General features: G+C 44.6%; 1 protein-coding gene across 1 annotated transcript in view; it reads left to right on the top strand.

Moving 5' to 3' along the window:
- Positions 1-4,876: 4,876 nt before the first annotated feature.
- The window catches only part of taf3 (TAF3 RNA polymerase II, TATA box binding protein (TBP)-associated facto), a 175,323-nt gene continuing 160,298 nt past the window's right edge, over positions 4,877-19,901 (top strand). The window contains exons 1-2 of the mRNA XM_055653432.1: positions 4,877-5,208; positions 16,457-16,699. Coding sequence (XP_055509407.1) covers positions 5,043-5,208; positions 16,457-16,699 — 409 coding nt within the window. The 5' untranslated portion in view covers positions 4,877-5,042. The remainder of the gene's footprint in view (positions 5,209-16,456; positions 16,700-19,901) is intronic.

Below are 19,901 nucleotides of genomic sequence, written 5' to 3'. Positions count from 1 at the left end.
AGTAGGCCATTTGGCCCTTCGAGCAAGCACTGCCATTTAATGTGATCATGACTGATCATCCCCAATCAGTACCCCGTTCCTGCCTTCTCCCCATATCCCCTGACTCCGCTATTTTTAAGAGCCCTATCTAGCTCTCGAAAGCATCCAGAGAACCTGCCTCCACCCTCTGAGGCAGAGAATTCCACAGAATCACCACTCTGTGATAAAACGTTTCCTTGTCTCCATTCTAAATGGTTTACTCCTTATTCTTTAACTGTGGCGCCTGGTTCTGAACTCCCCCAACATCGGGAACATGTTTCCTGCCTCTGGCGTGTCCAAGCCCTTAACAATCTTATATGTTTCAATATGTTTAATGAAGAGACATAAGGATACAAACAGTGGAACTAGTAGAGGATGACTGGGAGAGGACGGGGAGCAAGAGATTGCAGGGGTTAGTTGAAATTCGAAACATCAACGTTCATACTGTTGGTAGACACAAAAGCTGGAGTCCCACCCAAGTCACACTAACTTCTCGTTTTCACCTAACAGCCAACAATGGCCTGTTTTCTTTATCATCGTTACTTTTTTGCATATCTTTCATTCATGGTTCTTTATCTCTACATCATCACCTATATCTCTCGCTTCCCTTATCCCTAACCAGTCTGAAGGATCTCGACCCGAAACGTCACCCATTCATTCTCTCCAGAGATGCTGCCTGTCCCGCTTAGTTACTCCAGCATTTTGTGTCTATATATGGTTTAAACTAGCATCTGCAGTTTCTCCGTACACAAGGACATGACTAGGACAGGATTGGAAGGATATGGGCCAAACGCGGGCAGGTGGACTAGTGTAGCTGGGACATGTTGCCTGGTGTGGGGAAGTTCAGCCGAAAGGCCAGTTTCCGTGCTGTATCACTCCATAACTGCGACTCCCCTCTCACACACAATCGCCACTGCCTTCCTGTCCTGAGCAGAGCTGTTCCTGAACCAGACTGTGATGTTACTGGACAAGATGCATTCCACAGCCCCAGAGTAGAACCACTGAAGGATCCTCAGAGAGCCTCTGAATTTAGTACTGAGGTAGTAAAGGTGCTGCCTTGCCTTTCTCACCAATGCGGCAGTGTGTGTTGTCCATGTCAGATCCTCTATGATGTGGACTCCCAGGTACTAAACCTGCTCACCCTATCTGCAACAAAAGCTTTTCACTGTACCTCGGTACATGTGACAATAAACTAAACTGAACTATCTCTGCAAGGGCCCCCGCAACCTTTTAGATAAGTTTGGAGATGCAGCGTGGAAACTAGCCCACCGAGTCTGCGCTGACTAATGATCAACCGTATGCTATGTTATCTTTAAGAAAGAACTGCAGATGCTGGAAAAATCGAAGGTAGACAAAAATGCTGGAGAATCTCAGCGGGTGAGGCAGCATCTATGGAGCGAAGGAATAGGTGACGTTTCGGGTCTCGACCCGAAACGTCACCTATTCCTTCGCTCCATAGATGCTGCCTCACCTGCTGAGTTTCTCCAGCATTTTTGTCTACATACACTATTTTACCCCTAGTTTCCCATTAACCTACAAACCTGCACGGCTTGGGAATGTAGGAAGAAGCTGGAGCAACTGGAGAAAACCCACACGGTCACAGGTGGAACATACAAACTCCTTACAGACGGCACCTGTAGTCATGATCGAACATAGGTCCCTGGTGCAGTAAGGCAGGAACTCTACAGCTACGCCACTGTGCCACCCACAAAGTCCGTGGATGCATTTGACCAGACCCTGAAGAATTTATCATCTTCACAATGTGCGTGAAGACCATATTGTTAATCCTGGGTTTCCTACAGCAACAAGGCATTGTTGAAAGGAAATTGTGGAAAGGGGGGAAAAAGGAATCAACAATGAGAAAAACAAATGTACAAAAATGCATACTATTGAAAAAATCCACCCTTTTCGCCCAAAAAGAGGAAATATCACAAACTCGCCCACCTTTGACTGAGATAGCAATCAAGTTACCACATAAAATGTGAAGGTAAACAAAAATGCTGGAGAGACTCAGTGGGTCACTGAATCGAGGACCAGAGGACATTGGGGAAAAGATAAAGGAGCCTGAGGGATAACTTTTTCACACAAAGGGTGTTGGTGTATGGAACGAACTGCCAGGGGAGTTAATTGAAGCTGGGACTATATCACATCTTGTATATGTATGTGACAAATAAAGTTGACTTGACTTGACATGACATGGATAAAATAGGTTCAAGAAATATGGGCCAAACGCTGGCAGGTGGGACTGGTGTAGATGGGGGATGTTGGCCAGTGTGGGGAAGTTGGGCCGAAAGGGCCTGTTTCCACGCTGTATATTGTCATAAGTTATAGGAGTAGAATTAGGTCACTCGGCCCATCAAGACTACTCCGCCATCTTTCATTGCTGATCTACCTCCTAACCCCATTGTCCTGCTTTCTCCCCATAACACTTGACTAATCAAGAATTTGTCTATCCCTGCCTTAAAAATATCCACTATTTGGCCTCCACAGCCGTCTGTGGCAATGAGTTCCACAGATTCACCACCCTCTGACCAAAGAAGTTCCTCCTCACCTCCTTTCTAAAAGAGCATCCCTTAATTCCAAAGCTATGACCTCTGATCCAAGGCTCTCTCCCACAAGGCGGTGGAAACATTTGTCTTAACGGCCTGTCCCATTTGGGCGACCTAATCTGTGAGTTCTGGCGAGTTTGCAGCATGGTCGACACGAGGTCGGTTGTAGGAGGTCTTCGTAACTCTCCTTCATACTCGAGTGGTCTCCGCGCACTCGAGGCCTCAGCTAGGTTGCAGTGGCTTTTTCAATATGTTAAAAAATGCCCGCGAGTAAAAAAAGGTCGCCATGGAAAAAGTCAATACTTATTTTACTCATAGGTTTAGTCGTAGTAGGTAGGCATGTTAGTCGTAGGTAGTCTTCATCATAGTCGATGGGAGGTCGATGGAGGTCGTCTTCACTTCCCACTATTCGGTGTCCAATTTTCCAGAAGTTAGTCGTAGCTAGTAGAAGCTGGTCTTCAACATAGTCGAAGGAGGTCTTCAACATGTCTTTTTTTCAAACTTTTCTAAACTTGCCAATTAGGTCTCCTAAGTGGGACAGCCCCTTCACACCTTGCTGGTGTTGGAGGTGGTGTTGGTGCCACTAGTAGTGGTCAAAGATCTTATGGTAGTGGTGGAGGTGGTGCCACTGGTAGTGATGGGGGTGGTGATGCCACTAGAGGAGGTGGTGGTGGTACTGATCAAAGATCTTTGGTACTGGTAGTGGTCAAGTCAAGTTTATTCGTCACATACACATACAAGATGTGCAGGGAAATGAAAAGTGGCAATGCTCGCGGACTTTGTGCAAAAAGACAAACAAAGAAACAACCAAACAAACTATAAACACAATCATAAACACACACATATTCTTTTACATATTAAATATTGGAAGGAAAAACGTTCAGTAAAGTTAGTCCCTGGTGAGATAGGAGTTTACAGTCCGAATGGCCTCTGGGAAGAAACTCCTGGTGATGGTGGAGGTGGAGCAGGTGCTGGTACCGCTAGGAGTGGAGGTGGAGGAGGACGTGGAGGTGGTGGAGGAGGAGGAGGTGGTGGTGGAGGAGGTGGAGGTGGTGGTGGAGGAGGAGGAGGTGGAGGTGGTGGAGGTGGAGGTGGAGGGAGGAGAAGGTGGTGGGAGGAGGAGGTGGAGGTGGAGGAGGTGGTGGTGGAGGTGGTGGTGGTGGTGGTGGTGGAGGAGGAGGTGGTGGTGGAGAAGGTGCCGGTAGGTAGGTTGGGAGTGTAGGAGGAGGTGGTGGATGTGGAGGTGTGGAGCTAGGTCGCTAGTAGTGTAGGTGGAGGAGGGAGGAGGTGGAGGTGGTGGAGGTGGAAGTGGAGGAGTGGTGGAGGAGGTGCCACTAGTAGTAGAGGAGGAGTGGAGGTGGTGGAGGAGGAGGAGGGGGGGTGGTGGTGCCGGTGCCGATAGTAGTGTACAACAATACAATACCTTTATTTGTCATTTGAACCTCACATGAGGTTCAAACGAAATGTAGTTTCTGCGGCCATACAATAAAAGAACCAAAACACACACCAACACTATTCACATAAACATCCATCACAGTCACTGTGGCTCTCCTCCTCACTGTGATGGAAGGCAAAGTTCTTGTCTCTAGTAGTGTAGGAGGAGTGGGTGGAGGTTGGAGGTGGAGGTGGAGGTGTAGTACGCTAGTAGTACCTTTAGGTCAGGAACGTCACATGAGGTGGATGTGGTAGTTTCTGCGGCCATCGCTAGTACATAAACATCCATCACAGTCACAGTGGCTCTCCTCCTCACTGTGATGGAAGGCAAAGTTCTTGTCTCTAGTAGTGTAGGAGGAGGTGGATGTGGAGGTGTCGCTAGTAGTGTAGGAAGAGGAGGTGGTGCAGGTGCCACTAGTAGTAGAGGTGGAGGTGGAGCAGGTGCTGGTGCCGCTAGGGGTGGAGGAGGACGTGGAGGTGGTGGAGGAGGAGGTGGTGGAGGAGGAGGTGCAGGTGCTGGTGCCGGTAGTAGTAGTGTAGGAGGAGGTGGAGGTTCAAACGAAATGTAGTTTCTGCAGCCATACAATAAAAGAACCAAAACACACACCAACACTATTCACATAAACATCCATCACAGTCACTGTGGCTCTCCTCCTCACTGTGATGGAAGGCAAAGTTCTTGTCTCTAGTAGTGTAGGTGGAGGTGGAGGTGGAGGTGGAGGAGGGCCCGGGGCCTAGGCCCCGTCTCCCAGGCAACCGTCCTCCAGGCCGCCTGAATCGATGCGGATGTGATCGATGACCGCGGGCGGCAGTTGGCGGCGGGTCGGGGCGGGTCGGGGCGATGCTCGATTGGCGGCGCCTGGCTGGGGGAGGAGGGACAACATGGCGGCGGCGGCGGCGTCGCTGAGGGAGCGGGCCGGAGCCGGAGCCGGAGCCGGGGCTGAGGCCGGGGCCGGGCTGTAGCCGGCGGCGCTGAAGGGGTTCCCCGTGCCGGGCTGGGCCGGGCTGGGCTGGGCTGCCCTGGGCGGCGGCAGCAGCAGCATGTGTGAGGGCTACGGGCGGGCGTTGCTGCGGGTGGCGGTGGCGCAGATCTGCCAGGCGCTGGGCTGGGACTCGGTGCAGCTGACGGCCTGCGACATCCTCACCGACGTGTTGAGCCGATACATGGAGCGGCTGGGCCGCGGCTGCCACCGCCACACCGAGCTCTGTGAGTACACGCCGGGGTGGGGTGGGGTGGGGGAGGCGGGGGGCTGGCCACTGGGAGGGGGCAAGCAGCACCTAGCAGCACCCATCAATGTCTACAGCCACCCATCAATGCCCACAGCCACCCATCAATGCCTACAGCCACCCATCAATGCCCACACCCATCAATGCCCACAGCCACCCATCAATGTCTACAGACACCAACCAGCACCCATCAATGTCCGGATACACCCAGCAGCACCCATCAATGTCCACAGGCACCCATCAATGTCCGGGTACACCAAGCAGCACCCTTCAATGTCCGGATACACTAAGCAGCACCCATCAACGTCTACAGACACCCATCAATATCCACAGACACCCATTAGCACCCATCAATATCCACAGACACCCATCGGCACCCATCAATGTCTACTGACACCAAGCAGCACCCATCAATGTCCGGATACACCTAGTAGTACCCATCAATGCCCACAGACACCCATCAATGTACCCATCAATGCCCACAGACACCCATCAATGCCCAGATACACCAAGCAACACCCATTAGTAGACAGGACCAGTGCCCAGAGACTCCCATCAGCACCCATCATTGTCCAGATACACCAAGCAGCACCCATCAATGCCCATAGACACCTATCAATGCCCAGATACACCAAGCAGCACCCATCAGTGGACAGGAACAAACATGAATGCCCACAGACACCCATCAGCACCCATCAATGCCCAGATACACCAAGCAACACCCATCATTGAACAAGAACAGCCGTTGGTTTCCAGAGACACCCATCAGCACTCATCAATGTCCAGACACACCAAGCAGCACCCATCAGTGGACAGGAACAGACATCAATACCCACAGACACCCATCAATACCCAGAAATATCAAGCAGCATCCATTAATGTCCGCAGACAGCCATCAGCACCCATCGGTGTCCAGAGACATCAAGCAACACACATTAGTGGACAGGAACACCCATCAGTACCTAGCAGCACCCATCAATAGCCAGCAGCACTTACCAGCAGCACCCATCAGAGCCTAGAAACAGGCATCAGTACCCAGCAGTACCTATCAGCATTGAGTAGCACCGATCAATACCCAGAAGCACCCATCAGTACATAGGAGCTCTCACCAGCACCCAGCAAGAACCATCAGCAGCCAGCAGCACCCACCACATCCAGTAGCACCCAGCAACAGCCATCAGCACCAAACAACCATCAACACCCAGCAATTCCTTCACCCTCCCTCTGTCCTTCACTATCAGCACCCAGTCCCACGTCAACACCCACCCCTCTTCATCCTCGCCCCATCCCTCATCATTCTTGCCCCATCAGCACACATCCACACCCATTAGCACCCAGTCCCTCATCAACACTCACCCCTCATCGTCCATACCTCATCAGCATCCAGCACCCAAAGTCCTTATTTCAACCAAAGACAGTCGATAGTTCATAGTTGAGGTTGTGCTGGGCAGTGTCCAAGAGCCTGATGGTTGTGGGGAAGGAGCTGTTCTTGAACCTGGTGGTCCTGGTTTTCAGGGGCCTGCAGCAGGATTCCTCCTCCTTCCTGTTCTTCCCCCTCTCCATTTGCCCACATCTATGCCCACAGACACCCATCAGTGGACAGGAACACCGATCAGTACCTAGCAGCACCCATCAATAGCCAGCGGCACTCATCAGCAGCCACGACATAAATCCATCAAATGCCATACTCACGCAATGACAATTAACTCATCACTATATACTGGTTTGCTCCCCATCACTGTGTTTGTTGCCCCGCACCCCTGTGCTGACAACCCTATATGTGTAGGAAGGAACGGCAGATGCTGGTTTACACTGACGATAGACACAAAATGCTAGAGTAACTCAGCGGGACAGGTAGCAACTCTGGAGAGAAGGAATGGGTGATGTTTATAGGCGCGACCTCGACCCGTAAGGTCATAAGATGATAGGAACAGAATTAGGCCATTCAGTCCATCAAGTCTACTCCGCCCGCTGTCACCCATTCCTTCTCTCCAGCGATGCTGCCTGCCCCATTCAGTTATTCCAGCATTTCGTGTCAATCGTTGCTGGCAACCCTTCTGATGTCTCTCTTCCCCACTCCAACCACTACCCTTTCCTAATGGAGGCACAAGCTTGTCCCACCCCAGTCTCATTGCTTCTCCCTGTTCCAATCGGGCAAAAGGTACAAAATCTTGAAAAGCACGCACCACCATACTCAGGAATAGTTTCTTCCCTTCAGTGATCAGACTTTCCATGAGCTAGGGTACTGTCTGATTCACCTCTACCTCATTGTGGACATTGGACATTGTCTCTGGAACTGATTTACTACAATACTGAAAACTGTAGTGTAACTTCCTTCCCCTTTGAGCTTCCTCTTTCCTCTGCCTATTGTACTTGAGATTGACTTAATTGTATTTACGCATTGTATTATCTGATCTGCTTGGATAGTATGCAAAACTAAAACTTTTCACTATACCTCGGTACACATGACAATAATAAACTTGAACCTAAACTAAACCCATAAGATTGTCAGCATACTCCTCCAACGTTTCCCTTCAGCACTTCATGAAATTGCAAGAGAAATAGAATCTCTTATTTGTGATTCTGTGCTGAGCTAAAGGAATAGATATACTGGGTGAACAAATATAGAAATATTGGCCATTCAACAAGGCTGTTGGAGCTGTTACTTAACCCAGTATCATGTATTAATCATGTATAGTCTTTCTGCTTACTGGTTAGCTCGCAACAAAGGCTTTGCACTGTACCTTGGTATTCGTGACACTAAACTAAACTCATACTCAATATCTTTAATATGTTTGTTTATAAAATATCTCAATTTTTAAATGAGCTAAGCAATTGCTTGAGGAAGATAATTTAAACATTTTACCTCCTACTTTGTAGAAGTTTGTAGGTAGGAACTGCAGATTCACACCGAAGATAGACACAAAATGCTGGAGTAACTTAGTGGGTCAGGCAGCATCTCTGGAGAGAAAGAATAGGTGACATTTCGGGTCGAGACCCTTCTTTGGACTTCATAGATATTCCTTTTCTTCTGGGATGCTGTCTGACCCACTGAGTTACTACAGCATATTGTGTCTCTCCACTATGTATAAGTGTTTCCTCATTCCACTCTTCCAGTGCTGCACAGTTGGGTTTGACCCTAACCTCGGGTGCTATCTGTGTGGAGTTTGCACTTTACCTCCCTGTAAATTTGTATGGATTATACCTCCGGGTGCTCTGTGTTTGCATTTTTTTTTTTCCTTCTAAAACCCACTGAGTTACTCCAGCATATTTGTGCTAAATATGTATAAGTGTTTCCTATTCCACTCTTCCAGTGCTGCACAGTTGGGTTTGACCCTAACCTCGGGTGCTATCTGTGTGGAGTTTGCACTTTTTCCCTGTAAATGTATGGATTTCCTCCGGGTGCTCCGGTTTCCTCCCATATCCTAAAGATTTGCGAGTTTGTAGGTTAATTGCCCCTTTGTAAATTGCCCCTAGTGTGTAGGGAGTGGATGATAAAGTAGAATAACATAGAACTAGTGCATATGGGTGATCAATTGTCATAGTGGACTCAGTGGGCCAAAGGGCTTATTTCTAGGCTGTATCTTTCAATCAAACAATTCATTCAATATATTTAATGTTGGCAGCCATTTTTCTGGTATGAAAACTCAAATTTGTCAAAAGCCTGGAATATAATTCAGAAACATTAAAAGTATTAAAAGTAGCATTAAGATGAAAAAACAAATTTCAAATTTATAAATAAATTCAACTAGTTAAAAATCTAAAAGCACTAATGCTCACCCTAGCCTTTCACCATTTGTTTCCTACGAACAAGCAACTAGTGTGAATGAGTGTGTAGAAAGGAACTGCAGATGTTTGTTTAAACCGAAGTTAGACACAAAACGCTGGAGTAACTCAGCGGGTCAGGCAGTGTCTGGAGAGAAGGAACAGGTGATGTTTCGGGTTGAGACCCTTCTTCAGGCTGGTGTCTAGTGATCGATGGTCAATGTGGACTTGATGGGCCGAAGGGCTTATTTCTGTGGTGTCTCTCTAAAGTAAATTCCAAAAAACCTGGCTTTAGATTTTGGGCCATGCCCTCCGGTTCTGTGCTTTTCAATTGGTGAAAATAGTTTCTTGTTATCTGCTTGTAACACACGTTTCAAAATATTATGATGCCAATCAACTTTCACTCAAAGAGTGTTGACAGAGTTTGATGAATCTCAGTCATAAACACAAGCAGTGTGTATGTGTGTGTGAGTATCACATGCAGCTTCACGTGTAATGTGATTTTCCAATATTTATAGGTGACATTTACTGTAATGCAGCATTAATGAATGCAAACCATATTTATTCACCCGTCAAGCTGTTATAATGTGATTATTGGGATATACCTGTGAATCGTACCAGCATGTGTCTATATTATGTTTGAACAGGGCCATAAATATGTGATATGAGATTGCATTGTCAAGTGTAGGTTTACTCCAGCTATATTCTGCGATGCAAGAATAAAATGTAACGCGCTATCTAAATTACATGTAACAGTTTTTGAGATTAATTCTGGCGGCACTGGGTTTTTTTAGTACTACAATGATTGCGCAACATTTGAGACATTGAGTGTTATATGCCCTCTGGTTTACTTCAGACTTGTCCAACCTAAACCTTTATCAAAAGTTAATAATGTAAAAGTTTATTAACTTTTATGTTAATAACTATATTACGTTTGTTAATACGTAACAAACCATTTTACGAATGGTTTGTGATATTTGTAATTGGTTAATTGAGAAACACAGCATAGAAACATGCCCACTGGCCCACCATTTGCACGTTCTACCTGTGACCGCGTGGGTTTCTTCCAGGTGCTCCGGTTTCTTCCTACATCCCAAAGGCGTGCGGATTTGTACGTACATAAGTTGCTCCTAGTTGCTCACTAGGGAGTCAATGAGAAAGTGGGATAACAACCAGTGTGAACAGTTGATCTAATATGTCTTTTAGTTTAGTTTGGAGGTATAGCACTGAAATAGGACCTTCGGCCCACCGAACCGACCAGCGATCTCCGTACATTAACATTATCTTACGCACACTAGAGACAATTTACATTTATAAAAAGCCAATTAACCTACAAACCTATGGAGTGGGGGAGGAAACTGAAGATCTCGGAGAAAACCCATGCAGGTTACGGGGAGAACGTACAAACTCCGTACAGAGAGACACCTGGGTCCCTGGAGCTGTAAGGCAGCAACTCTACCAATGTGCCACCTGTCTTCTTCTGTCTGAAATAACTAGTCCTTTTCAAAAATGGTGAGCATAACAAATACCATTAGCAGAACGATGTTGGTGGGAAATGTCTGGCAGTTAGTGAAGTTAATGCATTGGTCTGTTTAACGATTAATTAAGCTTCATGGTAACTGAGGAGATACAAGAGATCGCCAATGCTGGAATCTAGAGCAAAAAACAAACTGCTGGATGAACTCAAAGATAGGCACAAAACGCTGGAGTAACTCAGCGGGACAGGCAGCATCTCTAGATAGAAGGAATGGGTGATGTTTCGGGTCAAGACCCTTTGGCGAGACTGTGAGCCAGGGAAGAGGGAGACAGAGATAAGAAAGTGTAAGGTGTGAAAACAAGGCATTAAAAGAGATAAAGTTCAAGGAAAACGTAAAATAGATCCTTGTTTGCTAGCGGATGGTGGACGACAAAAGCAAACAGGGATTAAATGTAATTGGGGGGCAGACAGACTGAGCGGAGAACTGGAAAAGGGGAGAGATGGAGGGAGAGAGAGAGAAAGCAAGGGTTACTTTCAGTTAGAGAAGTCAATATTCATACCACTGCCCAAACGAAATATGAACTCAGCAGGTCAGGCAATTTGTAAAGAAGGAATGGATGGATGATATTTTGGGTCAGGACCCTTACTCAAGAAGGGTCCCAGTCAAAATGCCCTCATTCAACGTTGCCTGACCCACTGTGTTCCTCTGTTTTCTGTTCATGGTAATTGAGTTAACCATTTTGCTGGATTACCTGACGTTTGGGTTAATCAGATAATTAGATTTGGAGCTAATGAGCTAAATTAGATTTGGAGCAAAATGTGTGGGTATGTGTAAAACCTATGCACTAAAGATTTCTGTGTCAGTAGTGTCATTAATGTGATTTATTTGGACCACAGAAATAAAAAAACTAGTTGTGCTATTCAGTAAAGGTATCCTATATTTATGAAATACTGTTGTCCTGAAAAACAGTTCGAGACACTTTGTCTCACCATGGGTAAAAAGCGGATTTTTATTCGTTTTTCCAGTGTTGGGGATTCAGTCCAACGGGATTTGGTAAATATTAGCATATCCATAATATTGTAGTTGTTGTCATTTTGACACAAAGAATGTTCCTTGAAATACTTGTGTCAAATATGCAATAAATCATCCTCACAGTGAAATAAATGTATGTAGTCTGCTGGCATGTTGTGCTGCTGAAGACTAAATCAGTGCAGATAGACACTGAGAATTTATAGCTATTTGCACAAGCATTGCCTCACCTCTGCAACACCTGTCCCTTTACCTCCCCCCCCCCGACTCCATCGAAGGACCCGTACAGTCTTTCCAGGTCAGGCAGAGGTTCACTTGCACCTCCTCCAACCTCATCTACTGTATCCGCTGTTCCAGGTGTCAACTTCTCTACATCGGCGAGACCAAGCGCAGTCTCGGCGATCGTTTCGCTGAACACCTCCGCTCAGTCCGTCTTAACCATGCTGATCTCCCGGTGGCTCAGCACTTCAACTCCCCCTCCCATTCCCAATCTGTCCTTTCTGTCCTGGGCCTCCTCCATTGTCAGAGTGAGGCCCAGCGCCAATTGGAGGCCAGCACTATATTTTACTTGAGTAGTTTACACCCCAGCGGTATGAACATTGACTTCTCCAACTTCAAATAGCCCTTGCTTTCCCTCTCTATCCCCTCCCCAATTCTCCCATCAGTCTTAGTGTCTCCGACTACATTCTATCTCGACCCGCAACGTCACCCATTCCTTCTCTCCAGAGATGTCGCTTGTCCCGCTGAGTTACTCCAGAATTGTGTATCTACCTTCGATTTAAACCAGTACCTGCAGTTCTTTCTTGCAATTCTCCTTTGCTTTTGTTGGGGTGGTCCTCCTTGAAATGAGAGGACATCATTAACCTCTTAATTAGAGATTAACCTCTAGAGGTTAACCAGAACCTCTTCTTAGAGTCAGTGTATGTAGAAGAGTCTCGACCCGAAACACTGCCTGTCCGTTCCCTCCACATGTGCCACTTGACCCGCTGGCTTCCTCCAGCACTTTGTTTCAGATTTAAGATTTCAGCATCTGCGGTTCCTTCTGTCTGGTCATTTTCTTCTTGTGACCACTCATTTCTGTGTCCATTTGTCCAAGGTATGCGCACTTAAGTAAATATGATGGACATGTTTAAGAAGGAACAGCAGATGCTGGAAAATCAAAGGTAGACAAAAGTGCTGAAGAAACCCCTCGGGTTTCGGCCCGAAACGTTGCTTATTTCCTTCACTCCATGGATGCTGCTACACCCGCTGAGTTTCTCCAGCACTTTTGTCTATAATATGATGGAGATGGTTCAGCCTCACACTAAAATCCATCCGCTTAAAGTCCAACTATTGTCTATCCAAACTGCTCACTCTTTTGTTGCGTGCTAACCAGTCAGCGGAAAGACTATACATGATTACAGTTGAGCCATTCACAGTATACAGATGCATGATAAAGGAAATAACATTTAGTGCAAGGTAAAGTCCGATCAAAGACAGTCCAAGGCAAATATCTTATTCCAAGGATAGTCGCTCAGTGATCTTTAGTTGGTAGTGCACTTTTCCTTAGAGCTGGAATTGCTATCAGTAGAACACTGGATTGCTAATGTGTAGGAAGGAACTGCAGATGCTGGTTTAAACCGAAGATAGACACAAAAACCTGGAGTAACTCAGCAGGATAGCCAGCATCACTGGAGAGAAGGAATGGGTGATGGTTCCGATTGAGACCCTTCTTTAGCAATGTTACAACATTTTGAGATTTTAAAATCAAGTCTTTAATTTATCCCATCAGATAAAGCATAACACGAAGTTTAATTTGACATCTAATTCACTTTCATATCTTCAGTATTAAAAAAGTTATGGCCATTTTCATACTCGGAAATTGGCATCTTGTTCCCTATTGCTTTTTCGTTGACTTAACACAAAAGCTGTGATCGAGAACATTTAAAAGCCGATAACTTTCTTAAAATTTAAAAGAACTGAAAGAAATGTTCAGGTATTATAGATTGAAGCATTCTAAAACAAATATGAAACAATCTTACTTAGATGACTTGAAATTAAAGCATATAATTAGTTAGTTACCTAATTGTAGCTAATTACAAAATTCAATTACTAGATCTAAGCATCTATCCATTTCTTAAGAATAGATTAACATTTTTAAATAGCCTAAGTGTCCAAATAACATTCACACAAGAATTCACAATATAACATAATTTTAAAATCTCATTGTCATGGGTTTATAGGCCAAATGGAAGGAATTTAATGTTTAATACCTGTAAATTAATGGCCATTTAAATCAGCTTGCGAGTGGGATTTTCTGGAACGGGACCATTTGGAATGTTCAGAATGCGGTGAATTTATACCCCCATATCGGCAGTAAATACACTGCCGGTTCTTCCGGGGGAAAAATCACCGTTTCGCAACTTAAAATGTGAATTAAATACATCTTAAGAAACACTTTTATACATAAAAATAAACTACTTTATTTTACCTGGTCCTCCATAAAATCCGTTCCAGTTGTCGGCATTGACGGCTTCAGAAGCTGGTTTTAAAATGACTCCAGCGATTAACTTGTTCAAGAAGGAACTGCAGATGCTGGAAAATCGAAGGTACACAAAAATGCTGGAGAAACTCAGCCGGTGCGGCAGCATCTATGGAGTGAAGGAAATGTGTAACGTTTCGGGCCGAAGAAGGGTTTTGGCCCGAAACGTTACCCATTTCATTCGCTCTATAGATGCTGCTGCACCCGCTGAGTTTCTCCAGCATTTTTGTGTACCAGCGATTAACTTGTCGGGTGAATTATTTTTTAAAACACACAGAACGGCCATAGGAACGATTCTTTGGCAACATCTTGCACTCCAACAAATATAATTCAGGACCAGGTCGGGAAAAAAGCCCGTTTCAGCACCGCCATTCAAGATGATCACGGCTGATCATCTAAAATCAGTACCCCGTTCCTGCTTTTTCCCCATATCCCTTGATTCCTTTAGCCCTAAGAGCTAAATCTAACTCTCTCTTGAAAACATCCAGTGAATTGGCCTCCAAATGCCTTTTGTGGCAGAAAATTCCACAGATTCACAACTCTCCGGGTCAAAAGGGTTTTCCTCATCTCAGTACTAAATGGCCTACCCCTTATTCTTAAACTGTGACCCGTGGTTCTGGACTACCCCACCATTGAGAACATTTTTCCTGCATCTAGCCTGTCCAATCCTTAAAGAATTTTATATGTTTCTATAAGGTTCCCTCACATCTTCCAAATTCCAGTGAATCCAATCCCAGTCGACCCATCCTTTCATCGCATGTCAGTCCCGCCATCCTGGGAATTAACCAGGTGAACCGACGCTGCACTCCCTCAATAGCAATAATGTCCTGCCTCAAATTAGGAGACCAAAATTGCACACAATACTCCAGGTGCGGTCTCACCAGGGCCCTGTACAACTGCAGTCGGGCCTCCTAAACTCAAAACCTCTCGCAATGAAGGACAACGTGCCATTAGCTATCTTCACTGCCAGCTGTACCTGCATGCTTACTTTCCGTGATTAATGTACAGTCACGCGTACTCACCTCCCCACCATCGATGGGATCTCCAGGAGATACTGCCTCCTAAAGGCAGCCAGCCTCATCAGAGACCCACACCACCCTAGCCACGCTCTCATTTCACTCCTGCCACCGGGAAGGCACAAGAGACTGAAATCTGTGACTTTCAGGTTTATGAACAGCCTCTTCCCCACAACCATCAGGCTATTGAACACTATGAACACCAACTAAACTTTGAAGGTAGACAAAAGTACTGGAGAAACTCAGCAGGTGTGGCAGCATCTATGGAGCGAAGGAAATAGGCAACGTTTCAGGCCAAAACCCTTCTTCAGACTGATGTGGGGGGCGGGGAGAAGAAAGGAGAAAGGAAGAGGAGGAGTCAGAAGGTTGAGTTCCTCCCCCTCCTCAGCTCTCCCTCAATCCTCTGGCTGCTTCTCCTCTTCCTTTCTCCTTTCTTCTACCCCCCCCCCCCCACCCTACATCAGTCTGAAAAAGGGTTTCGGCTCGAAACGTTGCCTATTTCCTTCGCTCCATAGATGCTGCTGCACCCGCTGAGTTTCTCCAGTACTTTTGTCTACCTTCGATTTTCCAGCATCTGTAGTTCCTTCTTAAAAACTAAACTTTGAACTATGAACAGTCTTGTTGCAGTAGGGGGTTTGGGCTTTTGTTTTGATTTGCATTAGGCTTTAGAGATACAGCACGGAAACAGATCTTTCAGCCCACCGAGTCCGTGCCAACCAGCGATTCCCGTACACTAACACTGTCCTGCTCGCTTGGGACAATTTGCAATTTATTATCTCCGCCAATTAACGTATAAACCTGCAGTTATGTAGTATGGCATTTAATGTGCATGTGAGTTGATTAAGGTCACCTTAATATCAAAATCAATCTTCTGAATTACTATTCACATCTATTCATTATTTATATACAAGTGAGAGATAATATGCATTACTCGCCACCATTTTCTCACCTAGCACCAGGGTTCCTGGGCAGAGGAGATGTGTAGGAAGGAACTGCAGATGCAGGTTTACACCGAAGATAGATACAAAATGCTGGAGCAATTCAGTGGGTCAGGCAGCATCCCTGGATAGAAGGAATGGGTGATGTTTCGGGTCAATTCCCTCCTTCAGACTGGTCAGAAGAAGGGTCTCGACCCGAAATGGAATAGGTGACATTTCGGATAGATCCTTTTTCAGACTGAGTGTGAGATTTTCTTTTCTCCAGAGATGCTGCCTGACGCGCTGAGTTCCACTACCATTTGATTTTGTGTCTATCTTCCTGGGCAGAAGCTCCACCTAATGTCCCCTCTAGCAAACACGACCTGTCACAGAGAGCTGAATGAAAGTTACAAAAGCTACATGAATATTGTACCTTAAAACTGTTTTGATTTTTGTTAAGAAAGCTGCATTTAGCCATTAACCTTTCCTCCTCCTTTCCCAGATGGTCGTACGGATCCCGTCTTGGATGATTTAGGTCAGGCCTTTAAACTAATGGGAATCAGCCTTTCAGAGCTGGAAGACTATATTCACAACCTTGAGCCCATCGGGTTTGCACATCAAATCCCAGCTTTCCCTGTCAGCAAAAACAACGTGCTCCAGTTCCCACAGCCTGGAGCCAAGAGACTTGGTGAGGAGAAGGAGTATATTCCAGAATACCTGCCACCTCTCATCTCGTCACAAGAAGGTGAGGCCTGTATTACATCACACATCGTTGGTTGAGGAAAAATGCGTGAACATGTCTCTTCAATTAAAACCACCTGTACCTTTCTGTAACATACCAAGCCTTCTAGATAACATATTGCAGGAGTGTTAGCGAATGCTGTTCTTCAACTGGGCTGGCCACACAAGGGGATGGGAGGACAGATGACCAAAGACAGTGAAAGAAGTTGGTTTTAAGGAGAACTAGACCAAGTGGGACCCGTTGGGCCCTATACCCCAACCTGGGGGGGGGGGGGGGGGGGGGGGGGGGGGGTCAGCGAGAGAGAATATTGGGGAACATATGTGATATGTTACAGGTAAATATGCATCCAGCACTTTTAAAATAAATAACTAAAAATCAAAAATATATATTAATATATATATTTATTTTAAGAACATTTATTTTTATAGATATTTATTTTTAATATATTTATATAGATTTTTAGTTTGAAATATATTTATATATGGGTGATATACTGTGAGTTGAGTGGCCAAATTCGAAACTTATTGAATCATCCTGAAATACCACAGCATTAAAAATGGGCCTACCGATGATCCTATTGAGTGAATTTGTGATCAAAATCGACCAAAATGTAATACTTCCGATTTTAAAAAAATACTGATTTCTAAGCTGCTTTACGAATGTCGGCACGCAACCCACCACGAGGCCCGTAGTTCACGGCAGGGTCGTTAGAAATCGCGTTGTATGTAATAAAAAAAAGTTATAGCATTGACACCGTTAGACAACGGGAAGGGCTACAGAATGAGACATCGGTGAAATAGGTGAGCAAACTAGATTTTTATTTCATTATTTTAAGTTCTATTCATTATTAAGTTTTTTTAATGGAAAGCTTAAACATAAAATATATACAATAAAAAAGAAACAATAAATATAAAAAAGGTTACTCTGCTTTTAATTCACTTATTTCACACGTGACCAAGAAAACATCGCTACTCACGCTCTGCTGCAAAAACCCGGGGCATCAGAAAACCATCTCATCGGATGATAAATCATAACAATCATAAGCATAATCAGAATTCGGCCTTGATAGAGTTATTTAATTGTGAAAATTAATGTAATCTTTCTGGTATAAATTAGCCTAAGGATTTGATGAAATCCTGCTTGAAAATTGTCACAAAAAAGGAAAGAAAACACAGGGACATATCAGATATTTTTCGTTGTAAAACAGTTTTATTTATTTTTACTTCATCTCATTATCTTGGCTATACACCATAATCTATACCACTTAAAATACAGGATATGAAATAATGGGAATATTACATAAAAAACAGGAAAATAACCCGGAAGTTTGGAGACCTTCAGTTTCACAACTTTATGGAAACACCCATATATTTTAAATAATGATATACACATGCACACAGATACACCCACTTGTATGTGTGTATATGTATATATGCCTATAAATTCTTGTGCATATTTTTAAATAGGCAGGTATACCTTTTACACTGGTAAATTATCCAATTTATAATTATCTTCTATGTTGATTGACATACAGTGCCCTCCATAATGTTTGGGACAAAGACCCATCATTTATTTATTTGCCTCTGTACACCACAATTTGAAATTTGTAATAGAAAAAAATCACATGTGGTTAAAGTGCACATTGTCAGATTTTATTTAAGGTCATTTTTATACATTTGTGTTTCACCATATAGAAATTACATAGTCTCCCCATTTCAGGGCACCATAATGTTTGGGACACATGGCTTCACGGGTGTTTGTAATTGCTCAGGGGTGTTTAAATGCCTCCTTAATGCAGGTATAAGAGAGCTCTCAGCACCTAGTCTTTCCTCCAGTCTTTCCATCACCTTTGGAAACATTTATTGCTGTTTATCAACATGAGGACCAAAGTTGTGCCAATGAATGTCAAAGAAGCCATTATGAGACTGAGAAACAAGAATAAAACTGTTAGAGACATCGGCCAAACCTTAGGCTTACCAAAATCAACTGTTTGGAACATCATTAAGAAGAAAGCGAGCACTGGTGAGCTTACTAATTGCAATGGGACTGGCAGGCCAAGGATGACCTCCACAGCTGATGACAGAAGAATTCTCTGTATAATAAAGAAAAATCCACAATCACCTGTCCGACAGATAAAACATATCAGAGTGATGGCAAGAGCAAAGTAAGTACGAGAGAAGGAACTGCCCAAGATCCAAAGCATACCACTTCATCTGTGAAACACAGTGTTATGGCCTGGGCATGTATGGCTGCTGAAGGTACTGGCTCACTTATCTTCATTGATGATACAACTGCTGATGGTAGTACCATAATGAATTCTGGTGTATAGACACATCCTATCTGCTCAAGTTCAAACAAATGCCTCAAAACTCATTGGCCGGCGGTTCATCTACAGCAAGAACATGATCCCAAATATACTGCAAAAGCACCAAAGGAGTTTTTCAAAGCTAAAAAATGGTCAATTCTTGAGTGGCCAAGTTAATCACCCGATCTGAACCCAATTGAGCATGCCTTTTATATGCTAAAGAGAAAACTGAAGGGGACTAGCCCCCAAAACAAGCATAAGGTAAAGATGGCTGCAATACAGGCCTGGCAGAGGCCTTTATTAAAATCTGACAACGTGCACTTTAACCACATGTGATTTTTTTCTATTACAAATCTCAAATTGTGGAGTACATAAATAAATGATGGGTCTTTGTCCCAAACATTATGGAGGGCACTGTATGCTCTCAAAATAATGTTATACTAATTTGCCTCATTTGAGAGCTCTCTTACTTATTGATTCAGGAGATTATGGCTGTAAGACACGTTCCAGAACTTGAGTACACAGTCTTGGTTCGTTCTCCAGTATAATATATAGGAAGCACCTCATTGAAAGACATGCCAATCTTCAAATGAGACTTTAAACAGTCTTCCCAGGTGAATGTTTAAATCCTGCGGCTGTTACCACATGTCACGTTGGCTGGCCTGTCTTTGCCGCAGCAAGGGTCATGCACTTCAACGTAATTTATTTTTGTACTTTATTTTATTTACTCTTGGGATGTGGCGACGCTGACAGGGGATGATTTATTGTCAATCCTTGAAGGGATTAAGAGACAATTTGTCGTGCGGGACTGGATTTGTTTATAGACGGGTTAGGTATGAATGAGTGGCAGTTTCCCGACTCAAAGGGATATTATTGAACCAGTTGTGTTTCTACAACTCT

This window comes from Leucoraja erinacea, chromosome 22 (assembly GCF_028641065.1).
Source record: "Leucoraja erinacea ecotype New England chromosome 22, Leri_hhj_1, whole genome shotgun sequence".
NCBI classification, from domain to species: Eukaryota; Metazoa; Chordata; class Chondrichthyes; order Rajiformes; family Rajidae; genus Leucoraja; species Leucoraja erinaceus.
Note: the sequence above shows the minus strand (reverse complement) of the source record. Positions and strands in the feature narration are given on the sequence as shown.